General features: G+C 48.6%; 1 protein-coding gene across 1 annotated transcript in view; it reads right to left on the reverse strand.

Moving 5' to 3' along the window:
- Positions 1 to 20,860, reverse strand: part of cubn (cubilin (intrinsic factor-cobalamin receptor)) — a 450,080-nt gene that overhangs the window by 47,080 nt on the left and 382,140 nt on the right. Inside the window, exon 54 of the mRNA XM_038796451.1 lies at positions 1,070 to 1,275. Coding sequence (XP_038652379.1) covers positions 1,070 to 1,275 — 206 coding nt within the window. The remainder of the gene's footprint in view (positions 1 to 1,069; positions 1,276 to 20,860) is intronic.

Genomic DNA, 20,860 nt, shown 5'->3' on the forward strand with positions numbered 1-20,860 from the left:
TTCACTGAAAATCGTCTGGAAAAGAAATAGCACAGCATCGTTCTTACACAGGAGTTCCATCTAAATATTCCTCAAATTCCGGGGTGCGGGATTCTCCGACGGGGGCGGGAATCTGCGGGGTCGGTTTTTCGGCGGGGGCGGGAATCGCGTCCTGCCGGCCTAAATCAAACCAGGTCCGTACTGGCAGGACCTGGCTCTGCGGGCGGCATGCGGAGTCCTCGGGGGGGGGGTCAGTGGGATCTGGCCCTGGGGGGGGGGGGGGGCCACGGTGGCCTGGCCCGCGATTGGAGCCCACCGAGCCCACCTGTGCGTGGGGGCACTCTTTCCCTCCACGCCGGCCGCTGTAATGGTCTGCCATGGCCGGCGCGGAGAAGAATCTACTTGCGCATGCGCTAGGCTGATGCCAGTACACACTGGTGCTCCCGCGCATGCGCCAACTCGCGCCAGCTGGCAGAGACCCTTCAGCGCCGTGCTCAGCGCCAACCCCACCAGCGCCAGCCTGGTCCCTGAAGGCGTGGAGGATTCCGCACCTTCTGGGCGGCCCGACGCCAGAGTGGTTCTCGCCACTCCTCAGCGCAGGTATGACCCGCCCCACCCCGCCGGTTAGGGGAGAATCCCGCCCCGGGATACTATTTGTTTCAGTGGCCTTCCAGTTGAATGTTTCTTCATTATTTGTCAGGTGAAAGAGTTCATTCTAGTTTGCTTTCTCATTCTTAGTATTAATTCTTAAAAACATAATAAAATAACATGTTGCTCAGCGACCTATGTTTTCAATATGTTCCACCAATTAAGGACTGCCGTGTCATTTGACCTTACACAGTCTCAGCAAAAGTCCTTTTGTTGGATAAAGTCCTTAAATATTTCATCATCAGCTAATGCAGAGTGCTTAAAATCTTAATTGCAGTTATCTTCACACCAGGATCAAGGGTGCATGAGGGGAATGATGATACAGTATTTTGTGTAAAAGACTTGCACAATTATTTCACAGTAAACCCGTTTCTGATTTTGATTCGAACCGAATTGGAAACTGAACTCAATGTTGCTCATAATCAAACTGCAAAATACTTACACTGATATAATCCGATGTGCAAATTCCTTCAGATGGGTCCTCCAGGAGAAAGGTTGTGAAAGTCATGTTAACAATCTTGTTTAAAGGTACAACAATGTACCACAAACAGTCTAAATTATTTTCATATTTGCCGTCGAAGTCTATATCTGGTGAACTGAAGGTACCCGTGGCGTTGGTTAAGAACCCACCGCATCCTTGGTTCGATCCTGGGGAGAAACATCAAGATTGATTAATGTTACCACTTTAACGATTCAATTAAATAAATATCCTGGGAAATACTTTCCTTGATTACATAACTGATTATTTTGCACAACTGACTTGTGAGCAAAGTTATAGCTGGTGCAATGTTTCTGAAGACCCCAAGGGTCAGTGTTGGGGCCCTTGCTCCTCCTGGTACATAATAATGACTTTGACCATGGTGCGAAGGACACAATTTCAATATCTGCAGATTATATCAGACTCGGAAGCTTTTCAAACTGTGAGGAGGACAAGTGTAGAATTTCAAAAGAACATAGATTAGTTAGTGAAATGGGCAGACAGATAGCAGATAAAGTTCAATGCAGAGACATGTGAAGTGATTCATTTTTGGTCGGAAGAACACAGAGTGACAGTACAAAATAAAGGGTGCAGCTCAGAGGGGGTTGATGAGCAGAGTGACCGTTCTGAAAAAGTGAGGTGTTGGTGTCACAGTGATGTCACTGAACTAGTAATCTAGAGGCCCAGACTAATGTTCTCAGGGCAGGGATTCAAATTCCACCATGACAACTGGTGCAATTTATATGCAAGTGATAAATCTGACACCATTGCCAATTGTCATAAAAACCCATCTGGTTCACTTTCCTTTTAGAAAATCTGTCATTCTGACTTCGTTTGGGTGACATGTGACTCCAGAGCCACAGCAATGTGGGTGTTTAACTGCCCTCTAAAATGGTCGAGCAAGCCATCAGGTGTGTCAAACTGCTACAAAAACCTAAAAGGAACGCAACTGGAAGCAACAATGGCACACCCCGCACTGGTGAACCTGAAACGTTTGCTGGGGACTTGTGCCAAAATTGGGAGACCTGTCCCAGAGAATAGTCAGGCAATAGCCTGACGTAGTCTTACCTTACAGATAATGTTCCATTCAGGGCGCCACGGTGGCACAGTGGTTAGCACTGCTGCCTCACAGCACTGAGGACACGGGTTTGATCCCGACCCTGGGTCACTGTCCGTATGGAGTTTGCACATTCTCCCCGTGTCTGCGTGGATTCCACCCCCACAACCCAAAAGATGTGCAGATTAGGTGGATTGGCCAAACTAAATTGCCCCTTAATTGGAAAAAATAATTGGCTACTCTAAAAATTAAAGAAAAAGTTAATGTTCCATTCAACACTATCCTTGTCCTATCGGACAGAACAGACCCATTGGCCAAACTAATTTGCCCCTTCATAGGTTAACTGGGTTACAGTGTTAGGGTGGAGGCATGGCCTTAAATAGGGTGTTCTTTCCAAGGGCTGGTGTAGACTCGATGGGCTGAATGGCCTCCTTCTGCACTGTAAATTCTATGTTTCTATGAACAGTCAGATCTTGATCATCAGCAAAGTGATGGAAGGGGTTTGTCAAAGGTGCCAACAAGCAGCAATTACTCAGCAATAATCTACTCACAAATGCTCAGTTTGATACTGCCAGGGCCAATCAGCTCCTTACCTCCTTGCTCCAAACATGACAAAATAACAACTCCAGAGGTGAGGTAAGAGTGATTACCCTTGTATCAATGTGGTATCAAGGCGTCCTAGCGAAGCTGAAGGGGAATCTGGGGAAAACTCACCGCTGGTTGGAGTCATACCCAGCACCAAGGAATATGGGCAGCACGGTAGCACAGTGGATAGCACTGTGGCTTAGCACAGTGGATAGCACTGTGGCTTCACAGCGCCAGGGTCCCAGGTGCGATTCCTCACTGGGTCACTGTCTTATGCGGAGTCTGCACGTTCTCCCCGTGTCTGCGTGGGTTTCCTCCGGGTGCTCCAGTTTCCTCCCACAGTCCAAAGATGTGCTGGGTTAGGTGGATTGGCCATGATAAAATTGCCCTTAGTACCAAAAAAAGGTTAGGAGGGGTTATTGGGTTACGGAGATAGGGTGGAAGTGAGGGCTTAAGTGGGTAAGTGCAGACTTGATGGGCCGAATGGCCTCCTTCTGCACTGTATGTTCCATGATCTACGGTTGTAGTGGCTGGGGGTCAATCATCTCAGTCTTGCAGCATCACTGCAGGAGTTTCCCAAGGCAGTGCCCCGGACCTAATGATTTTCAGCTGCTTCACCAATGACATTCCCGCCATAAAAATGAGGGGTATGGACATGGTAGATAGGGAGCAGCTGTTCCCCTCAGATGAAGGTTCAGGCACGAGGGACACACAAGTTCAAAGGGAGGGCCAGGGGATTTAAGGAGGGATTTGAGGAAAATCCATTTTACCCAGAGGATTGGTGATGGTCTGGAATGCTTGAAGGGTGGTAAAGTGGCTTGTCTCACATCTGTTAAAAAGTACCTGGATGAGCACTTGACACGCCATAATGTTAAATGCTCTGGGCCAAATGCTGGCAAATTGGATTAGGTTATTTTTCATGGGTCACTGCAGACATAATGGACCAAAGGGCCTCTTTTACACTGTGTGATTCTGTGATAATAGCTCACCTCCTGACTCTCCAAATCCTGTCCACCACCCACAAGGCAAAAGTGTTACGAATTGGGGAAATTAAGGATAAAACACAAAGTTAAACTGGGAGTTTATTACAGACAGACGTCTGGAGAAATGATGAGACACAAATTTGGTTATCAGTGGAAAATCAATATTTTATATATGTGAAAACAATGGGGCAATAGGGGTGGTAACTTCAAAGTGGAGAGAGAAATAAGTAAATCATAGAATTGCTACAGTGCAGAAGCAGGCCATTCAGCCCATCGAGTCTGCATTGACCCTTTGAAAGAGCAATCTACCTATGCCCATTCCATACCCTATCCTGTAACCCCACCTAACCTGCACATATTTGGACACTAAGGGGAAAACTAGAATAGCCAATCCACCCAATGTGCATATCTTTGCACTGTGGGAGGAAACTGGAGCACCCGGAGGAAAGAACACCCCGAAAGAAGCAGTCATTTTCCGCCTTCGCTGAACCTAAAGATTATTTCCCAGACATAGCCACTTTAACCAGTGTGGTAATTATTTGCTGGATTTATCTCATGAAGTTACTTAAAATTGGATGTTATTTGGGAAAAGGGGTGTCTCAGAGTTCAGGTAAACGCAGGTAATTAGGGACCAAAGGGCTTCATGTAAAATTCTGTGTGTATAGTCATCAGGATTCTTTAGTGTCATCGTATATTATAATCATTCTTGTCATGTGATTTTTGTCTTTCTTTTAAGTTAATAAACATTCCTTATTAGTTATTCACATACCTGTTGGGCTGCTATTCACTGGGTTACACACCGTTCCTCACATTATAACAGAAAATACATGTACATCAGTACGAACTGCTGTTCCAAGTTACCCTTCTGGGTTTTGGGGTACCTTCACATTTAACATCAACATGGTTTATAACCCAAGTCAGGAGTGTGATAGAATACTCTCCACTTTTCCTGGATGAATGCAGCTCCAACAACACTCAAGAAGCTCAACACCATCCAGGACAAAGCAGCCCGCTTGTTTGGGATCCCATCAAGAATCTGAAACATTTACTTCATAGATACACAATGGCAGCACTGTGTAACATCTACAAGATACACTGCAGGAACTCACCAAGGCTCCTTCTATGGCACCTTCCAAACCCCTGACATCTACCACCTACAAGGACAAGAGAGGTAGATGCATGAGCACACCACCACCTGCAAGTTCCCCTCCCTTCCGACCTGAAAATTAATCACCGTTCCTTCACTGTCGTTGGGTCACAATTCTGGAACCCCTTTCTGAAAGCAGTATGGATGAACCTACTCCTCAGGGACTGCAGTGGTTCAAGAAGGCAATTTACCACCATCTTCTCAAGGGCCATTTTGGATGGACAACAAATGCTGGCCGAGCCAGCGATGCCACATCCCATCAACAAATATTTTAAAAATTAAGTCAATTGGAGGTGCCAAGGCAGATTGAGAGCACGGTTAATAAATCATCCAGTGTCCTTGTTTTATTAATAAGGGTATAATGTACAAGACCAGAAGATGTAGGAGCAGAAGTAGGCCATTCAGCCAATCGAGTCTGCTCCACCTTCAATAAGCTCATGACTGATCTGAAATGATAATTCTCAACTCCAAAGAGCAAGGAGCCTGTGTTAAACTTGTATAACACTCTAGTTTGGCTGCAACTGGAGTTTATCAACCAGTCCTGGGATCCACACAGACACGGGGAGAATATGCAAACTCCGCATAGGCAGTGACCCAAGCCGGGAATCAAACCCAGGTCCTTGGAGCTGTGAAGTAACTGTGCTAACCACAGTTGGTTCCAGGGATGAGAAATTTTAGTTACATTGATAGATTGGAAAAGCGAGAACTACTTTCCTTGAACAAGGGAAGCTGAAAGAAGATTTGACAGAGGTATCCAAAATCATGAGGGATCTGGACAGAGTAGAGAGGAAGAAACTGTTTCCATTTGTGGAAGGATCGAGAACACAAGTGCACATATTTCAGTTAATTAGCAATGGCGACATGCGGGGAAATGTTTTCAGGCAGCGGGTGGCTAAGGTCTGGAATGCACTGCCTGAGAGTGTGATGGTGGCAGGTTCAATATAGACATTCAAGAGATAATTGGATTGTTATGTGAAAAAGAAGAATGTGCAAGGTTATGGGGAGAAGGTGGGGGAATGGTACTAGGCTAATTGCTCATTCCGGAAAGCCGGCACAGAGGCAATATACCAAATGGCCTTCTATGACTTATCATGTTATTAATAAAAAAAGGAATGTATCACTTTGCAAATTAAATCTTGCTAAATAACTGTACTCCTTCCTTTGGACAGAAATCAGGAATTCTGGGACTGAAAATTAGGCTGGTATCCAATCTTTTGTGATATTTCAGATCCCTCCCCTGTTTCTATTACTTTTGCACATTGCTGTCACTCTGGAGGGTATAATCTGGAAGGATCCTGAGTTTGTGCTAGATTAATTCCAAATCTGTCAAGGCTAACTGTAAGTACACCTACACAAAGCAGCCATTCTTAACATCAAGGGCTGCGTGCAGGCTGCATAGTGCAGCATTCAAATTTCAATTCATCTCTTGGAGCCCAATTGCTGCTGAACATAGTGACACAGGTTAATGCTGGTACGGAAATTGAACCGTGCTGCTGGCCTGCCTTGGTCTGCTTTAAAAACCAGCTCTTTAGCCCTGTGCTAAACCAGCCCCTTTCAATTTGCTCACCTACATAGTTTGTAGCTTTAAAGTAAGCACCGTACATCAATAAACTTCTCACATCTCCCACTGCTAATCCAATGTGTAATTCAGGAATAAAATTCCTTACCCTATGAGCAGTTTGAATGTGGAATTCTATTCTGTACCATAAGGAGTACTTCAGGTGGCTAGCACAGATAAACACGATTGAAGGCTAGATAAACATATGAATGTGAAGGGTTTCATAAGGTAAATAGAGAGAAAGGGCGGGATTCTCCCGCAATTGGTGGGATGGCCCGATGCCAGCGCCAAGAACGGCGCAAACCACTCCGGCGTCAGGCCAACTCCCCCACGCCCCCCGGGGCCAGAACCCCTCCCCCCCCCCCCACCCCCCGAGGACTCCACTAGACGGCCTAACAGCCAGGTCCGGCCGTGTGGGACCATGTCCATTTCACGCTGGTTGGACTGGCCAGGAACTGACAGCTGTTCGGCCTATCAGGGCTCGGAGAATTGTCGGGGAGGCCGTTGCCAACGGTCCTGGACCCGCACGTTGGAAACCCCGACCCCGCCCGAAAATCAGCGCCGGAGAATACAGCAGCCGACTTCGGAGCGGCAAGGCGGGATTCACGCCGCTCCCCTGGGATTCTCCGACCCGGCAGGGGGTGCCAGCAACCCTAGGGTCGGCGCTGTTGGGACCCACTGGGCATAGTAGGAGAAGAACCCCAGGCAGTGTTTGCGGGCCTTGGGGCAGTGGAGGAGGGAAAGCTCCATGAGGGGGCACATGCGGTCGGGATTGGGCCCCAGAACTCCGTTCTGGACCACATAGCCGAGGATGGCTAAGCGGGTCGTGCTAAACACGCACTTGTAGGTGAGGTTGAGGAGAGTGGCGGTGTGGAGGAATTTGGCAAGGTTGGCGTTGTGGTCCTGCTCCTCATGGCCGCAGATGGTGATGTTGTTTAGGTACGGGAAGGTGGCCCGCAAGCTGTACTGGTCGACCATTCGGTCCATCTCCCTTTGGAAGACCGCGACCCCGTTAGTGATGCCGAAGGAAACCCTGAGGAAGTGATGGAGACGACCGTCCGCCTCAAAAGCGGTGTAGGGATAGTCCGATTTACGAATGGGGAGCTGGTGGTAAGTGGATTTGAGGTCTGTCATTGAGAAGACCCGGTACTGCGCAATCTGATTGACCATATCAGATATGCGTGGGAGGGGGTACGCGTTGAGCTGCGTGTACCGATTGATGGTCTGCCTGTAGTCCATGACCATTCTATGTTTCTCCCCAGTTTTAACGACTACCACTTGGGCTCTCCAGGGGCTGTTGCTGGCCTCGATGATGCCTTCCCGAAGCAACCGTTGGACCTCAGACTTGTTGAAGGTCTTGTCCTGGGTGCTGTACCGTTTGCTCCTGGTGGCAACGGGTTTGCAATCCGGAGTTAGATTGGCAAAGAGGGAGGGTGGGTCGACCTTTAGGGTCGTGAGGCCGCACACAGTGAGGGGTGGTGGGGGCCCATCGAATTTGAGGGTAATGCTCTGGAGATTGCACTGGAAGTCCAGGCCTAGTAGTAGTGCAGCGCAGAGATTAGGAAGGACGTAAAGGTGGAAGCTGCTGAATTCTACGCCTTGGACCATGAGAGTGACCGTGCAGAACCCCCGGATCGCCACGGAATGGGATCCGGAGGCCAGGGAGATTCTTGATTGGCGGGGTGGACTGCGAGGGAGCAGCGCCTTACCGGATCCAGCTGCAGGCGATGTGGTTTGATTCGGAGGTCCACCTTTTAGAAAATTTTACTGCAATAAATTGATGCACGATCAATTGTACAAAGACTACGGTTGGGTACAACTGTGGCTTTATTGCAGTAAGATGTGTGGCCTCCCACAGCAGCTGGCGAAATGGCTGCTTAATAGAGGACACACTCCTCCTACTGGGTGGAGCCAGCAGGCAGGGGCTACCAGCGAACCTGTAGTACAGGTCCTACCTTACATCACCTAATACAGGTGTAACAGTGGTTTACCACAATCACTTTAGTGATGAGGCTCCTGGTACACTAACTGGCACGCACCACACAGCTGTCCCGGTACAGCAGGTGGAGGGGCCGGACGGTCTGAGGGCAGACCGGCCCCAGCAACCAACTGCCGCCCAGATGGGTCCCGTGTTCCTGGAATTTCCATACCCACACATAAACCTGATGCAGTCAGAGACCCAGAGACAAGAGAAGGGGATGACGGCCTGTTTCCAGCACCTGCCGATGCAGGTGGGGGAGCGCATCCACGTGCAGGACCAGGGAGTGGTGCCAGTCATGCTTGCCACCCAGGCCGAAATGGGTGGCGTCTGCGGTGGAGGCAATGGGGGCAATGGTGTCAGACATGGGTCAGGCTATGCTAGGCCTGGGGCTATTTGTGCACATGGCATTCGTGGCCCAGGACTGGGCTGCCCACTCACAGGCAGCCATGAGCCAGAGCCAGCTGCAGATTGCAGCGGCGCTCAGCAACGTGGCCTAGTCTCAGCAGGCCATGGCCCAGTCTCAGCTGGCCATCGCTGAGAGCATCGGCGCCATTGCCCAGGTACTGGCCGGCGTCGCACAGACTCAGAGGAAGGTGGCGCCGTCCCACACGGGGATGGGCAACACCCTGAGCTCCATGGCTGCTAACTTACAGACCCTGGTCAATACCAGAGCAGGCCTCCAGGACTGGCAGTGCCAGGTGTCGGGAGTGCCTCGGGGGTTGGCCCCACTCGCACCCTCATCCCATGGAGAGGCCCGGAGGCCATCAGGCACCCCGAAGGATGAGGAGATACTGGGGGACGTGCCGGTGCCTTCTGCAGGGGAGGTTCCAGAACACCGTGGCACCTCGGACCCCCCCCACCTCGGACCCCCCCCACCTCGGACACCCCCCCCCCCCCCCCCCCCCCCCCCCCGTTACCGACCCTGGTGCATCTGGTGGGCAGCAGTCAGAACAGTGTGGCAGCACGCCAACTGGGACTTCCGAAGTGCTGCCTGACCCATCCAGGCCGGGCCGCCCCAGGAAGTGAGCGCCAAAGGGTTTAGTACAGGGCTAAATCGCTGGCTTTGAAAGCAGGCCAAGGCAGGCCAGCAGCACGGTTCAATTCCCGTACCAGCCTCCCTGAACAGGCGTCGGAATGTGGCGACTAGGGTCTTTTCACAGTAATTTCATTTGAAGCCTACTCGTGACAATAAGCGATTTTCATTTCATTTCATTTCAAAGGGGACCTTAGCCGCAGGGCAGGAGTCACAGCAGTCCGCCTCCACTTCTGCTGTACCATCTGGGGAACCACAGAGACGTAGTGATAAGGACCGTAAGGCCAGAAAGTTAGACACCAGTAAGTTGACACTGGTGCAGAGCACAGCTTAGTAATAGGGGCTAGGGCACATGCATAGAACTTTTGTTATTAAACACACTGTTACACCGATGAAAGCTGCCTCTGTGTTCTGTCCGATGCATGCGGGGGTGGGGTGGGAACTGAGTGCCACTGTGGGTTAGGGGTGATGAAACATTGAGCCCCGGTGGGTGTGATGTGCGCCCCCTCCACCCCACCGGATGTCCATGCCACGCTACCCCCAGTGAAACGACAAGGCCATGTGATGCAGTGACCAGCCCGCGTACAGGGACCACCTAGGTGGAGGGTGTTACTGTGGCCAGGAGTCAGACGTTGCCTAACGATGTTGAGCACCAAGCTCATCGCAGCGTGGGCTGTCATCATCCTCCATGCCACGGACCAGACTCGCTTTCACAAGCAACCGCATGAGGCCTGCCCATTATGCCACGGGTGGATGTGTCTTGGAGGGGTGGTGTGCTTGCGGGTGTTGCAGTGGTGTGGAAACTAAGGTTGGTTGGTAGTGGGGGAGGTGAGTCTCATGGGTGTTGTGGGTGGTGAGTGGGGTGGATGGTGAGGTGGTGCCATACTGTGGTGTCCGTGCCCCTGCTCAGAAACCCGCCCGCCCCACCCCCGCTCTAGTCGGTGAAACATGCGGCTATTAACTCGTCCCGTGCAGCCTCCCGTCCATGTCCAGCCCCCATGTCCCATTCATTGCCCCTCTGTCCCCATCCTGTTGTGATCCTCCCCCTCCCCTTCCTTCTCCTCCTCCTCCTCCAGCACATTGTCCCTCTGCTGGGTTATATTGTGGAGGACGCAGCAGACCACAATGATGCGGTCGACCCTATTTGATGGGTACTGGTAGGCCCCCCCAGAGCGGTCCAGGCACCTGAAGCGCATCTTCAGCAGGCCAAAGCACCTCTCGCCTACGCCCCTGGTCGGACAATGGGCATCATTGTAGTGGGTCTCCGCGTCAGACTGTGGCCTCCGTATAGGCGTCATCATCCACAACCACATCCACAACAGGTAACCCCTGTCGCCCAGCAACCATCCCCACAGTGGGGGGGGGGGGGGGGGGGGGGGGGGGGGGGGGGGGTCCCTCGAACATACTGGGTATTAATGACTGTGCCAGGATAAACGAGCCATGCACACTGCCCGGGTACCGGGCGCAGACGTGCAGGGTTTTCATCTGGTGGTCACAGACCACCTGAATGTTTATGGAGTGGTATCCCTTCCTGTTCATGAACATCAGCCTGTTATACAATGGTGGCCGCATGGCGACATGCACCCCATCAATCACCCCCTTTACCATGGGTATCCTGGCCTCTAAAATGGCCTGGCAAGCCATTCAATTCAAGGCCACTTCAGGATTGGCATCAATTGCTGGCCTTGCCAGTGATATCTATCGCCCATGAAAAAAACCCAGAATCACTGACATGGATCAGATGGGCTGAATGCTCTGTTTTTGTGTTGTACATGTGATGTAACGTGGTCAATTGGGACACCGGTTATGGAGAAAAATAACAAATTTATACTCCTTTGAAACTTTGGACAGACAGGTGGAGTACTAAGGCACCATTTGGAAACGTTCTATATTCCTAGGACTGAAGGCCCCAGTCACACCAGGCCGCTGCCTCCAAGATTCAAATGGGGTCAAGAAGAAGACAGATGGCTGAATGGAAGTTATGTGATGCCATAACCTTCTGTCTATTGTACTTACATTTTCAGACCTTTCTGAAATCACATCCCATCTTCACTTTCTTGCATAAACTACAGTCCTGATTTTAAACTCAAGCTGTGATTTGGGGGAAGGGAGTGTCTATATCTGCTGGAGTGGGTAGCGGTCCACGCATTTAATACCACTGCCCTTTAAGTCTTTGAAAACAAATATTTTGAGTGTTTAAAAAAATCATTGCTTGCAATTTCACTCTGTCTGTTGACACAGATCTGAGGGTTACCATTACTGGATTTCATGATGGATTTCACAACCTTCCATTATCACAGCACAGTGTCTGCCATTTCAAGTTTGATAGCTCCAAGGGTTTTAGACTCTTTGAAGTGAATTCCAATGCATGTTTTTATAAGGGATTATGCACTTAAAATAAACGTTTGTTTTTCTTTGGGATTATGTAGTTGAGGGAATGTAAATATAGTAAATAGGTTGTGTTTTTTAAAATAAAGTCTACAATAGACACTTTAAACTTTATAGCATATCATCTCAGCATGGCTTCTAAGGTCTGACCATCGTGGATACTGTGGGAATTGGCATGGCAAATGTAAGAGAAAAGGGTAATGGGTGAGGGCATGGGTTGGCATCACCTACCACTAAATAGGCATATGGGCTGTAAAGAGCTCAGGAGGTGAGTAGAGAGCATGAGGGGCCATGGAGATGGTCAGAGGATTGCATGATTATAAGTTGGCATGAAGAATATGAGGAGTTATGGGGAGTGGACCAGGGGGCATAGGCTGACATGGGGGGGGGGGGGGGGGGGGGGGTATGTGATGCAGTGAGGGGTTGTAAGGCATGAGAGCTGGATGGCTGTTTTATGTTTCATTGTTTTTCTCAAACTTCAACACAGTGCTGGAGCACTGATACAGGCCTTCTGCCGAGTCCCACTCCGCATCTGGCAGCCTCCATGCTCATTTTGGGGCTGTCCGACCGACTCTCAGGGTACTCTGTCATGCTGGAATAAAAATCCAACTTCTGCGGCACTTTCTCCCAGGTCAGGTTTGTAGGATTTGCCCTGACTGTGCTCCCCACTCGCGAGCAGAAAACACAAGCCTAAATATAAGTGTATGTCTGGACAGCTAGTGCTAACACAAGACACAGAGCAGAACCCAACTGAATACAATTTCACCATAACAATCACCAGGTGTTACATAGTCAGTTCACTCAGTAAGGCAAGCAGGACTGAGAATGAAGTGTCACACTGGTGGCTTAACGGTGATCTTCTGATCTTGAGGGTGAAGCACATTTCTGGAATAAAATAGAAGAATCTTTATGCTGCATCTAATCTTGCGATCGTGGAATTAAATATTACCGAGTGCAGACTCTAGATGCTCAGAGTGGGAAGTCACTTTTTCTGCTCCATCCTTGATGAGCAAATGATAACTTTGAAAAAAAACCAAACAAAGTAACACCCAGGCTTGGGTGGCAATAAAATCTTGGGTTGTGAAGACCAGCAATTTGAGGTTTGAGTTGATCGGGGCGGGATTCGCGCCACCCCCAGGGCCCAGGAAGTGGAGAGAATTAAGCACTTTAATCAGTGGCCCCTCCAATACCGATGTTGTGTTTAATCCCTGGGCTGTGGCGGGTCCAGGTCCGGTTGAGGAGAAACAGCATCTAGATGAAAATCCTTGGAAGACTCCACAGTAACAGTGCGGGCGTGGGAAAATAAGTCATTCCAGGATATTCTCTGGCTATGACTGGATAGAATGGAATGGAATCAGTCTCACCCAGCTGGACAAAGGAGTGCAGGTCTTGTGTCTTGTGCTAATTCCTATCAAAAACCTTTATGCAAGTTAAAACTTCAAAGCACAGGAGACATTTCCTTTGAAACAATTAACTGTTTCCGTTATCAAATAACAAGCTGGGGGAAGTAATGTAATTATAAAGAGCTAGCGCATATATCTCTGCTGTGTCACCAAGTCACTGGAAACTCCAATGAAGTAATTATAGTTTTCATAAGATTGTACTGTTAAGCAAATAAATACTGCAAGAGGAAAATCGCACAGGAACTGATGGGTGGAATTCATACATTCCATTACAATTTGTTAAAAATGAGTATATTCACTTATTTTTTACTTTCATGCAAGTGGCTGACCCACCCAGATTCAGTAGTAGGCAGACACCACCCATTAAAAAAAATATATTAATTTAAAGTACCCAATTAATTTTTTTCCAGTTGAGGGACAGTTTAGCACAGCCAATCCTCCTACCCTGCACATCTTTGGGTTGTGGGGGTTAGACCCATGCAGACACGGAGGAATGTGCAAACTCTACACAAACAGTGGCCGGGGGCTGGGATCGAACCGGGATCTTTAAGACAGTGATAGATAGGTTCTTGATTAATAAGGGGATCAGGGGTTATGGGGAGAAGGCAGGAGAATGGGGATGAGAAAATATCAGCTATGATTGGATAGCGGAGCAGACTCGATGGGCTGAGTGGTCTTATGGAACCTGGGTCCTCAGCACTGTAAGGCAGCAGTGTTAACCATTGTGTCACCGTACCAGCCTCACTCCACCCATTTTAATGTCACTTGGCAAAGGGTGACAGAAGAATGAGGCCAAATGGATCCAGCACTCCTTCTGGATCCAAGGATAGGATTTTAAGGATGGTGTGTGATCGGCGCTCACCACCCTGAGGTTCAGTGCGTGATGCACAACCACTGACTCTGAAATACCCACTGCCATTTAACGCTCATTTGAATGTTGGCTGGCATTGGGTGGGGCTTCCATCTGCCCTTGGAAGCAAGACCCACCCATGAGAGCTGTTGCCCAATCAGATTGGTCTACAGCACTCCAACTAGGCCAGGCAGCACTCTGCCTGGAAGGAAGTTCTGGGACTGTTGAAAAGGCAAGTCCTGAGGGCAGAAGGGTAGGGGACACCCTAGGAGGTAATTTGGGGGCGATTATAGTGTCGGGGTAGGCCGGGGGATGGGGGCCTTGGGCTGAAGGGGAGGTTGCCCCAACTCTTAGCGGGCCATCAGTGTGACGCATTTCCCGCCCCTTCCTGCCGGAGATGGGGAAAATGTTTTCTGTCAGTTTCCCACGATGTTTGCACCTGCTCCTGCCAGCCTCCCCCCTCTCCACTCCCTCACTTCAGAACCCACCTTGCGGGGAGTGTAAAATTCTTCCTCAAGGAAACTAACAATATTAAACTGACTTTGCTGGGCATTTCTGGGTCCTGGACTATGTCCTTGGCAGTTTTATTTAATGAGGAAGGCATCACTGCATCTCCACTTGGGCTTTAGGTTAAATTGGCAGATCAGAGCCCAAGGTTGGTCATTAAGATAACCTAGCACACGTACACCAATTGCATAACTAAGTTGCTGAAAAACCTAATGAAGTAATTATAGATTTCAAAGGGTTGTAATGTTATGCAAGTAAATATGCTGAAACATGATCTGCATATTTAAAGGGGACCATGCTGTCTTACCATTGGCTGTGCTTTTCATTTGCAATTGAAAACTGCTGTTGGCCAGATTAGGGCAGGAAATGAGTTAACTCTGGGCACTATTTTAAATCCACCCCACCTGATTTCTCCAAGTGTGGTAGGATAAGATCAACCCCAATATGTCTAAATTGGCTTCATAAAGCTTCTATTTCACAAGATATTTTCTGAACTATAACAGCATTTCTTTTGTGTATGGCACAGACCATCAAACAATGCACATTCCAAAAGATTGGAAGAAAAGGGATGCGCCGGACAGGAATATCCTGCTGATGTGTACAGCTGGAAGATCTTGCCCAATGATTATTTTTTGAGCTGCAGTCACTGTTGTTTAGCAGGCAAAATGAGTATCAGATTAAATATAAAAGTACAACTGTTGGACAGTAACTTTAGTTTTTGATAATTTTAGAGGTGGGATGTCTTTCTTTTTCCATTGAAGAATAACTCATTGATGAGAATGAGAGAAATTTGCTATGAGGATATTGGGATAGGTTATTCAAAATGGATGAACTGAGATGGGTGAATGGCCCCTCCCATTCCCATTTATCGTGTAATCTTTAAAGTGCCAAATGCCAAACTTATTACACAATGTTTTAAAATGTCCGCACATAAGGAAATACTTTAACTTATTGTAAATGAGAGAGCTTCATGAGTAAATCCTGAAAATCTTGACATTTTCTATGTGCTTCAATACAACATGAATCGATGAGTCACCTATTTCTTTGCTTGGAGATTTGAATGTTTTGTCAGAGTGTGTCTAAGGCACAGACCATTGTACACTCTATGGGAAAATTACAAAAACATTAGATAAAATTTAAGCCATTCGGCTTCATTGGGGTTTACATCCCACATGATAATCTCTTCCTATCCAAATATCCATATATTCCTTTCTCCCTCATATACTTGCATAGCTTCCCCTTAAATGCTATGCTATTGTCCTCAGCTACTCTAGATAGCAGTAGGTCTCACATAACACTGCTCTATGGGTAAAAAGGTTCTCCTGAATCCTTTATCAGTGATTTTTAATATTTATGGCATCTCGTTTTGGACTCCTCACAAGTAGAAACTTATTTTCCACATCTTATCTATTGAACCCCTTCATAATTTTGAAGACCTCAATCAGATCACCTCAGAGTTTTTTCTTTTATTGAAATTAATTTAGTATTTACATCATCATTTATCAGGTTTTTAACATTTTTTTGTACCTTGTTGAACTTCCCTCCAGGATAACTTTTGATATTGTAGTTCCAATTCCTGGGTCCGATCATGTAAGTAAATGATGAACACTAGTGGCCCTAGCAACGAACACCACTTGACCAACTTTAGCCAATAAAACAGAGTTGAGGAGAAACTACTTCTCCCAAAGGGTTGTGAATCTGTGGAATTCACTATCCCCAGAGAGCGGTGGATGCTGGGACAGTGAATACATTTAAGGAGGAATTAGACAGATTTTTAATTGGCAATGGGCTGAAGGGTTATAGAGAATGGGCAGGATGGTGGAGTTAAGGCCAGGATGAAATCAGCCATGTTCGAATGGGAGAGCAGTCTCGATGGGCCAAATGGCCTAATTCTGCTCCGATATCTTATAAACTTATAATATGAGTAACTACTTTGCCAGAGCATAATTGTTGTCCTTTTAAGGGTAACACAGCAGAGTAAGGGTCACCTGGCCTGGGTGACCAATCGGGAATCAGAGTGAGGAATCACCCGAGAGGGAGGAGTTCTCTTGGGCAGAGGCATTCAAGAACTAGCTACAAACATGCTGCTGCTCTTGTAGATCATTGTACATAAACCCTTTGTTGTTCACTAATGAAGTCTCTGAAAGGGCATCATTATATGGGAGAGGGGTCAGCATGGCAACAGCAACCCACCCAGTACAGGTGGGTAGCAAATTAGGCCCATTAATGCATATAATGGGTGAATGTTGAAGGCGCTGAAGGGTTTTCCTGACAAAAGATAGGCCCAGTGCTGGAGCCAGAACCCGCCAGGTAATTGGGAAAGGCATACTGGCATAAGGCCATGAGTGTTGTGGTGGTGCCACCAATGCTTCTTCTCAATCACTCCAACATGGACAGGCTGGGATGCTGCGGGCCACCCATGTAAGGTCCCCCCCCCCCCCCAAAATGATGGCCATGCAGGGTTTTTCAATTTTCAAAATGCTGTGGAGGACGCACCTTTTGAGGCACCTCATGGTGTCTTCCCTGCATTGGCAGTGCTCAATTCTTCTGGTTGGGCTGCTGGTCAACCAGAGCTTTGAGGCCTCTGATTGGGCATCACACCTCAAGAGCCCATTCACCTCCTTTAATTGGATGGCAAACTTGGAGGCAACCTCTTAACTGCCTGTCTTCCATATTGTCCTGACAAGTGCAGTCCGCCGACATCAGTGCAATCAGGTCTTGCCTTTATTTGTAGTGGCAGAAGAAGTTCAAGAAGTAAAATTCCTCCTAATTGCCTGTTGCCTTCACATCGGACAGAGAAGCGTATATAACTTCCTATTAAATCAAACTTCCTATTAAATTACAACCAACCAGTCAGAAATGCTTAAATGCTCAAAACCAACTCCTAAAAATAACTTTTAAAACCCAAAAATGTTTGAAGAATATTGAACAATTTTAAGGAATCAAAAATCAAAAAGCATACCCACAAACCCTTACATGTCCCAATAATTATGACTTTTCTATACTTGACAAGAGATCTCAAAGACATTGAATGGAACATATAAGAGCTGTTTTTCTCAACACATGTTCATTCATGTGGTACCTGGGAATTCTGGATGGTGCCAACTTTCAACTGAACACAGTCCTTCAACATTATATTGAGAAGAAACAAAGAGGGCTTTGAGTCTCTTCAACACAATGAAGTGTTCATACAGAACTAACTTGTGACATTGCAAATATATCAAAAAGTGTTCTTCATGGCTGAGAAGTGTTGGAATGCATGCTTTTGAGGCTCATGTCAAGATCTGAACCTGATTGCATCGAAGTATACAATGAAAATAGAAGCAGGAGGAGGCCGTTTGGCCCTTTGAACCTGCTCCTCTATTCATTATGATTGTGGCGGATCATTGAGTTCAATACCATGATCCCGTTTTCCCCCCATATCCCTTGATCCCTTCAGCCCCATGAGCTATATCTAATTCCTTTCACCTCAACTACTTTTTGTGGTAGTGAATTCCACAGATTCACCACTCTCTGGGTGAAGAACCTTCTCCTCACCTCAGTCCTAAAAAGGTATCCTTAAACTATGACCTCTAGTTCTGGACTCCCCCACCATCCGGAGCATTCTTTCTAAATCTACCTGTCTAACCCTGTTAGAATTTTATAAGTTTCTATGAGATACCCCCTTACTCTTCTAAAAGATTCATGAGGGAACAATAGTATCGGGGAATATTTCCAGCCTGACACTGATCACTTTAGCAGAGGAATCAGCTTCTAGGCAGGTATGTTAATAAAATGTAAAATCACCACAGTCCCAGAGGACTATAGGCTGCTCTTCCCTTTGAGAGGTAGAGAGCTGACTGGTGCGATTGAACCTGAGGGTCACCACACCTCAGACCAGGGACAAGTTTGAGAAAGCGGGGCCTTCATGAATAACCCCAGCCGGTACAGGAATTGAACTCAAGCTGCTGGCGGTGCGGTGCTTCACATCACAAAGCTGCCTTCCAGCCAACTGAGTTAACAGACCCCCTTGAATCAAACTGCTTTGCTAAAGCCCTTCATTATCATTCAGATCAAGTCGTTGGTTCAAAATAAGCTTGGTCCTGGGTGCCACACCATAGGCAGGATGTGAAAGCATTGGAGAGAGTTCGGAAGAGGTTTACAAGAAGGGTTCCAGGGATGAGATTGGAGAGCTTGGATCTGTCCTCCTTGGAGAGAAAATGAAAATCGCTTATTGTCACGTGTAGGCTTCAATGAAGTTACTGTGAAAAGCCCCTAGTCGCCACATTCCTGCGCCTGTCCGGGGAGGCGGGTACGGGAATCGAACCGTGCTGCTGGCCTGCTTGGTCTGCTTTAAAAGCCAGCGATTTAGCCCAGTGAGCTAAACCAGCCCCTGCCTAAAAGACTGAGAGGAGATTTGATAGAGATGTTCAAAATCATTAGGGGGTTGGGCCAAGTAAATAAGGATAAACAATTCCTCCTTGTAAAAGGATCAAGAAAGAGAGGGCACATTTTAAGGTAACTTGCAGAAGAATCAAATGAGGGGCGGGATTCTCCCCTACCCGGCGGGACGGGGGGTCCCAGCGTAGGGGAGTGGCGCCAACCACTCCGGGTTCGGGCCTCCCCAAAGGTGCGGTATTCTCCGCACCTTTGGGGGCTCACCCCGCGCCGGAGCGGTTGGCACCACGCCAACTGGCGCAAAAACCGGTGCCAGCGGCCTTTCAGGCCCGCCGCCCGGCAGCGGGGCTAGCCGAAAGGCTTTCGCCGGTTTGCGCATGCGCCGGCGGTAACGTCAGCGGCCCGCTGCCGCTGACGTCACCATCGGCGCATGCGCGCTGTGGGTTTCTCTTCCGCCTCCGCCATGGTGGAGGCAGCGGCGACGGCGGAGGAGAAAGAGTGCCCCTAGGGCACTGGCTCGTTCCCTGATCGGGGGGCCTCGATCGCGGGCCTGGCCACCCTGGGGACACCCCCCGGGGTCCGATCGCCCCGCGCCCCCCCCTCAGGACCCCGGGGGCCCGGTCGCGCCACCGATCCCGCCGCCACCAGAGGTGGTTCAAACCTCGGCGGAGGGAGAGGCCTCCCAGCGGCGGGACTTCGGCCCATCGCGGGCCGGAGAATCGCCGCAGTGGCCTCGCCGATCGGAGTGGCGTGATTTCCGCCCCCGCCACTTCCCAGGTGGTGGAGAATCTCTGCCACGGCAGGTGCGGGATTTTCGGCGGCCCCAGGCGATTCTCCGACCCTGCTGGGGGTCGAAGAATTTCGCCCATGATGAGAGTTAAAACTTTTTCACACAGCGAGTGGCTCAGACCTGGAATGCATTGCCTGGAAGTGTGGTGGAAGCAGGTTCAATTGAGGCATTCAAGAGGGCATTAGATGATTACTTGAATAGAAATAATGTGCAGGAATATGGGGCAACGTCAGGACAATGGCAAAAAGTCAGAATGCTCATTTGGAAAGCCAGAGCAGACACAATGGGCCAAATGGTCTCCTGTGCCATTGCAATTCTGTGATTCAACTATTATTGCTATTTATGAAACATGGGATGGAATATCAACAAAATTTTGCAGAGTGTCAGGGTCAGACAGAAAACTGGTGTGTAACTCTCCAGTTCACAGGCCAGTTTTTTCTCCCGATCTTGAGCCTCTTTAAAGGAAAAAAATGAGTGGGCACGGTTGAAGCAATCATTTAGGCAGAGTGGGGCCTGACAGAGCCGGCAGCCAGCTCCACAGAGATCTGGGCTCCACTTCAAAGGGCATCCCCATCAGAACTGATACTGAATGGTTCTCAGCCCCTACCATGGAGATATTGAGGTACCCGCCCCTCCCCAAGACTATCATTGGGGGACCCCTCCCACCACTATGAAAGAATGGCCAGCGCTTCCCCACCCTCAGTGCCCATTCTGCCTGTACTTGCACGTTCCCCCCTCAGAGCCCGCCTTCACTCCCCGCACTACTCATTAAAAGAACCCCAACCGCAATGTAGCTCCCATGAGGGCCCACCCCTGGCATTGCCCCCTGGCAGCGCCAACATGTGCCAGAAAACAGTGCCGGGGACCATGTCTCCCTCCCTCCAGAGATTATACTTACCTTAAGCAAACCTTAACTGTTCCCTTTTTTGCCAAACCTGTTGTAAACGTCACTGATGCTTAGTAAGGGGGATCATGTGGCCTGTTTATAATATTAAAATTTATTAAAATACATTTAAATGAGGTTCCAACCTTTTGTGGGCGAGTGGCGTGGGAAATCGGGATGCACAATTCTCTCCAGACTTTCTGCCCACATCGT

Source organism: Scyliorhinus canicula, chromosome 5, assembly GCF_902713615.1.
Source record: "Scyliorhinus canicula chromosome 5, sScyCan1.1, whole genome shotgun sequence".
In the NCBI taxonomy this organism is placed as follows: domain Eukaryota; kingdom Metazoa; phylum Chordata; class Chondrichthyes; order Carcharhiniformes; family Scyliorhinidae; genus Scyliorhinus; species Scyliorhinus canicula.